Source organism: Perca fluviatilis, chromosome 14, assembly GCF_010015445.1.
Source record: "Perca fluviatilis chromosome 14, GENO_Pfluv_1.0, whole genome shotgun sequence".
Taxonomy (NCBI): domain Eukaryota; kingdom Metazoa; phylum Chordata; class Actinopteri; order Perciformes; family Percidae; genus Perca; species Perca fluviatilis.
The window spans coordinates 4,942,699-4,949,164 of record NC_053125.1 but is presented as its reverse complement, the minus strand read 5'-3'; the positions used below and the strand labels follow the sequence as shown (position 1 = coordinate 4,949,164).

The following is a 6,466-nucleotide window of genomic DNA, read 5'->3' as shown; positions in this document are numbered from 1 at the left end:
CATATTTAAAAATATAATTTCAGAAAACCTGTAGTACAAAAGATTATTGTCATAATGTAAATAATCAACTGTGGAAGTTTCATGGTTAGTTCAAATATTTTCCCTATTCACCTGTAGTGTCTCCCTGTATGAGTCGTTGGGGAAACACACTAGTTTACTTGTTTGAACTAGTAATTTTGAGTAGTATATACTAAGTTAAGAGTACATTTAAAGTAAATTACATATACTCTATACTGTTCTTTACTTCAACTCAAATGTAAGGGTACTACACTAAATAAGCATTTATTAGTACAACATACAATATCTATTTCCCTTTACTTAAGTCAAACAGCAACTTTACTTTGTGTTTTTAAGGCACGGTTTGCATGCTTTTTAAGTATGGTTAACTAATTAGAATGTATAGTGTACTGAGAGCTGTAGAAGAGATGGCAGTGGTTGAAAATAGGTCAGAGAGGGAGAGTAACAGAAAGAGGAGAGAGAGAGAGAGAGAGAGAGAGAGACCCCCCCTGAGAAACACTCGCAGAGCCAGAACCTGTTTTTGATCATCACATTCCATTAGTTAATACAATCACAATGCTTCCTTACTGCCAGTGGTCGACTATTTTAAAGGATCCTGTTGTATTTTCCATGCTCTACCCTTTCATCAAACTGAGGGCCGTTGGGGCGGTCATGGTCATTTTTGACATTACAGTATCCTTATTGTCACACACCCACCCCTCCCTCCACCCACATTCATTTTTCCACTTTTCTGAGGAGGAGACTCCTGCCTTTTAAAATCACTGATGAGAACAAAAATATAACTATCAGGACAAGCTGCTTCAAATGTCCAGAGCAGTGTTGTCAACGCAAACACAATAACAAACAGCCATCTATAAAAACTTCTTCTCTTATGTTGACAAAAAAACAAAACAATCATTTGAGGTCCACTTACTAGTTTTTTCTGGAACTTTAAATTGCATCATGCAGGCATCTTGAGCAGATGGCAATTCCCTACGTATGTCAGATAGCAACTGAACTATCCATGACAACTGACCAAACCAGTAAAGACTGTGAGACGCTTTGACCACGAGTTGAGAAATGGTTTTGTCAAACTACTATTTAAGACAATAATAAACTTTTACACTCAAACCTTGTCAATGTTTTTAATTCACAATTTCTTAACATATAACAGAAAAATAGACATCTGATGTTCCTTATATTTCACAGTCTATTAAAAAAATAAAGACAAATTTGGAATGGCACTTGGTTTTCCCAAATTTTAAAGAGTCAGTTATCCATTAAATTAAAGATGTTTTAACTTGTAAGTGCCTTGCATTCATTAATCGTTTTTTCTTTGGTCTGTAAAATTCTCAACATCCAATGAGCACTTCTCCAAAGAAATCCACGTAGCTTTCTTTCCATATGTTATTTACAATTTTAGATTCTGCAGTCTTTGGGATATGTCGTCTTTTTTGAATTGTAAAATATCTGAAGTTGCATGCATGCAAGGTGTCACACTGACCTGCAGCCTCACACAGCTGGATGATATCCAACGGCCATAAAACCTTGGGCTGTACTAATGGATTAGGGTTATGAAGGGTGACTGATGGCCATATCATGACCAAGGCCAAAGCTAATGTCAATCACCAGCCCCTACAACATTCCCTCCGTAGTGTGAACATCTGCACTTTAACCTCTTTTCAGAAAAAGACAAGGAAAGGAGAAGTGCTCTAAAACTGGACTGAGTAGGGAAAAGCATTCCCATGTGCAGACAGACATTCCTCTGCATATCACCAGGTTTATGGGGTCCATAAAAAGGTATGTCTTTGAAATATTACAATTGTTACATTTCATTGGTGACAAGTATGAAACAAACATAAATACAAAAGAACCACTATATACAAATAAAGGTTTGGTCTCTTATCAAACATTCAACAGTGATTTCAAATGACTGCTTTCCCAGCATTATAATGTGACTGTAGAATGTCTTTTCTCTGAAGGGGTATTTGCTTACAGTCTTCTTTCACTCACTGCTGATGTGAGCTAACAATGCACATAAATCCCATTAACATAGTTGACAGTAAGTTATCTACAGTGATATGCTATTGATGAAAACTGAGCCTGAGGATTTAGCATGGAAAGGAGATCATAGCAAAGTTCGCTTTACGATGCTTTTGCCAACAGTACATTGATTTCCAAGGCTCTTTGCAGGATCTGGCTCCAGCTGTGAAATGTGAAATGAATAAATGACTACACACATTTTTGACATTTCTAATGAAGACACTAATATTTTATAATAATGTAACCTAGATGAAGCAATCAGATCTTGCGCTGTGTGGTCAGTGTATGAAACATCAAAGCAGTTTGTACCACATACTAACCCTATCCCAAAAAAAGGTCAGTGGTTTTAAGTGTCCCTTCCCCACATTATCAATTGCTATTTAACAGTAATATCCAAATGTGTTCAAAGAGTGGGCAGTTCCACAGTCAGAGAGGGTAAAACATTTAGCTTGTCCCTTACCAGGTCCATTATTCACTCCTGCTTACCTCTGAAGCAGAGTCTGTTTAATGTTCTCTCTTCTCTGTTTAAACATGGGTCTTGACCCCTGCTGAGGGGTTTGGAGCTCCCTGTTTATCATGAGCCCCAGAGATCCAGTGGTAGCAGTCAGTGGCATTCTTGTTGCGTGAATGAACAGCACAGCGGGTGCAGTAGACGATGCCCAGCGCCACCATTACTACAACAAAGATGCATATGGGCACTAGGATGCCCACCAGGAGCCAGATGCTGCTCTGCTTCTGCCCCCTGTCTTTCTGGACAGAATCTAGGATGTCATCGGTCTCTAAGCCCTCGCCCAGGGGTGGCTGGTAAGGAGTAAGCTGGGTGGGAACCGTTGGGTCTTGGTGTGTGATCGCCACATAGTCCTTTTGCTCCTCCCCTAACTCCTCCTCTGGGAGCTGATAGTTTACCCTAAGGTAATCCGTAGGCATGTTGGGGTCTGTGGCTAAATCCTCTGGATTTCCTGGTTTCTGGCTGGAAGTGATAAACCCCGCCCACCAATTCCAAGCTCCCTCAGAGATTGTAGAAGTGGAACGGAAATGGAGAGCTGTGGTGGTCTCCTCCTCATTATCGTCATCCTCTTCATACCAGTCTTGGGTAGTGCTGGAGCTGGTGGTGGGTGGAGGTGTGGTGTAGATGGTGGTTGGCAAAGCTTCCAGCTCAGACTCAGATCTCTGCCCCCACCCCCCGTCAGCTCCTTCATTGGCTATGTCTTCCCCATCTTCCTCAGCCTGCTGTGTCGGATGGACCAGTGGTAAATCAAAGCGGTGTTCCTCCTGAGGGGCACTGGTGACCCAAATTACATCAGAATCCAAAACTCTGGGTCGGTCAGTCAGCGTGTCCGGAGATTGCTCATCCTCTGGAGGCCAGTCAGTGTGGCTCTGCTGCTGGTTCCATTCGTAGTCTGCAGGGTGCCATACAGGTCCAGGAAAAGGAGGGGTCACAGCAGATTGGTCATCACTATCCCCTCTCTTGCGACATGAATAGTGATCAGACATGAGTTCATAGCCTTCCTCGCAGTAGCACTCAAATCCACCCTCATAATTCACACACATCTGCTCGCAGGTTCCGGGGATCTGGCACTCGTCTGTGTCTTGGCATCGGCTAGGGTCCTCAGGCACTGGGGAAAAACCCAGATGGCAGTGGCAAATATGAGAGCCTTGAGTGTTCTCACAGGCATGTTCACATGGGTCATTTATACACTCATCTTTATCCTCACACTCACCCTCATCATCTGGATGGTAACCCTCCCGACATCGACATTCAAATGTCCCTGGAGCATTCACACAAAGCTGCTCACAAGGACTCTGGAGGCACTCGTCTACATCCAGACAGCCATAGTCATCTGGTGCAAGCATGTATCCTTCAGGGCAGTCACATCGGTACCCATCTGAGAGAGGCAGGCACTCAAACTCACAGGGGGCCCCTTGACAAACATCAGACAGCTCACATTTCTGCCCATTGTCTCCTAGTTGATACCCATCATCACATTCACAGTAGAAGTTAACACCGGCCGGCCTGCAGAAATGCTCACATCCGCCATTATTCTGGTCACACCCGTTGTGTGATACGGGTGGATCGGAGCAGAGAGGGGAATCTCTTGACCACCCCACTGAGCCATCTTCCTTCAGCATACACAAAACTGACTGTTCCTCCTTGGTGCCTGCGGAGCAGGGCACAGTAGCAACAGATCCAAAGGGTAAATGGGTTAGCAGTGTGCTTAGAAGGTTAAATGGTGTGGTGTAGAGGGCATTGCCTGCCCCTTCATTCCACAAGGCAGGACACATTCCTATGTAGGTATAATGGCAAAGATACCCATCTACAGAGACTGAGCAGGACCCATCCAGCCATTTGAAGTTATCATTCTGCTCTTGAGTGCTGTAGCCCATAACCACACAGCGTGGCGCTGAGCACATATTAGGGGAGTCCTCTTTTTGCCAGTTGGTATACTCTGTGTCCTGGTCACCAGTAGTCCATGAGAAACCCCGCAGTGGGCGTGTGGTGGTACATTGGCGAGGCTGGCGCTGCAGGCCAATCCATACCCTTATTTCGGTGCGTGAGTGGCGCAAGTCCAGAGTGGAGAAGAGAGTGGAAATAGTGGCAGCTTCCTCCTTGCGTTTAATTGTAGCTAGGTTGCCACCTTTGTCCTTGCAGGCCCTCCATGAGTCTAGAAAAGTCTTGCGTTGGAAGTAGACCACAAAGCAACCTTCCTCATTGCATAGTGCATCCCTCTCTCTTAAATCCTGACCCAGGACCAAAGAAAGTCCAAAGAGCAGAGCAAGCAGGGAGGTTAAGAAAAAAGCAGCTGCACTGCTCACCAGGAAGCCCATTCTTTTTTAGAACTGAATATATTCCTTTACTCTCCGCCTGTCTCTCACCCTGACTTTCTCTACACTTTTATCTCCCCTGCTTTTGAAAGTTTTTCTGGCTTTTTCTCTTGGCCCACTTTTGTTGTCTATCTGAACCCTTCTCTGTTCATTTAAACCCTGTTTTTTTCACTGTCTCTCTGCTCTTTACTCAACCCTGCTGAAACAGATCTGCGCTGAAGTTGAGCGCATGCAGATTGTCCCAAGATTTCAGAGAGTAGGGAGGGAGGGGAGAATGTGGAAGGGAGGATAGAGGGAGGGAGATATGGCAAGAAGGAGGGTGGGTAGAAGGGGAGAGAGAGAGAGGGAGCTGAGGAAGAGAAATGTAAGTTTTTGGAAGGGGGGGGGGGGGCTTTGTGGATGTGTGTCAGAATGGGGGGGGGTGCAGCAAACTGCAATTCTTTTTTTCTCAGAGCATGTCATATGGTTTTCATTAGCCCCGTTCACGAACCTAGTTTGGTACTGTGCCATTTATCCACACATACATTCAGACATACACATTAATATGCATCAAATTGTTGCACACAAACTTTTCTTGTCTTTAATAACTCAAATGAGAATGAATAATCACTTGTACAGATGCAACATTTCCAGCAATACATAAATGATCTCCTCTTCTCCAGCCTTGAACTCTTCCTTCTCCCTTTATTAATTGTTTTTCACATCTTTTTTATTTAGTATAACTCAGACCATGAGGTTCTTAACATGCATACCTCCTATGGAGTTCAATACTACGATAGTATGTGTTTTGTCTGCTTTATTTGATACCATACAGGGTAATAGGAGACTTCCCAACTGGCAGTCCACATGAATTTTCAAGTTCACCCAGTTTTTTTTGTGATATTTTATGTATGTATTTTTGTGTGTGTGTGTGTGTGTGTGTGTGTGTGTGTGTGTGTGTGTGTGTGTGTGTGTGTGTGTGTGTGTGTGTGTGTGTGATGACTGAGTTTGTTGATGACAAAAACGCTGTTCTCAAGGGTATATGGAAGGCTTGGATGTTGGCATCTGTCTATTTCAGCACATCTGGCAAACTGCATTAACTACACAAACCTAAGCCAGAAAAAAGATACTGGTTCCTGCACAAAAGGTCTTCAGCTGCATAAAAACCAACAACGCTCCACTCCATGCTAATAACTCTCAGATTGGGATGAGGAAGTAGGGAAAGTTGTCGAGGTCAACGGTGTGGAGCAAGAGGGCCTCTGGGTTTGCTGTGAAAACAAAGCTGGTTTGCTGTGAAATGGAGACTTATGTTTCTAAACGGGGAATGTTGGAGGGAAGAGGGTATGTATGTGTGTGTGTCTGGGAGAGGAGGTTAAGGAATGGGGGATGTAGGGTATGGGGGCAGTAGCAGGAGTCCTGTGAGTCTGTAATAAATCTAGTTCACCGTTTGAGAGCCCATGCTGAGTAGTATGCACCTCACTGTTAGAGTGGTGTAAGGTTAAAGAGCAACTGAAGCTACACTACAGTATATGCCTGTGGGTTCACAGGACAGTTATCCACAATTTCCTGTTTTGTACTCTTAGTTTGAGCATAAAAGTACTGAAAGCTGGCACTGAATGCTTGG

General features: G+C 43.8%; 1 protein-coding gene across 1 annotated transcript; it reads right to left on the bottom strand.

The window, feature by feature from the left end:
- Window positions 1-1,128: 1,128 nt before the first annotated feature.
- cd248a (CD248 molecule, endosialin a) lies at window positions 1,129-5,121 on the bottom strand. The gene is made up of 2 exons (XM_039823339.1): window positions 2,527-5,121; window positions 1,129-2,203 (listed from the first exon to the last, which is right to left on the bottom strand). Exon 1 carries the CDS (start codon window positions 4,864-4,866, stop codon window positions 2,566-2,568), a length of 2,301 nt encoding a protein of 766 aa, XP_039679273.1. The 5' UTR covers window positions 4,867-5,121; the 3' UTR covers window positions 1,129-2,203; window positions 2,527-2,565.
- Window positions 5,122-6,466: the final 1,345 nt, after the last annotated feature.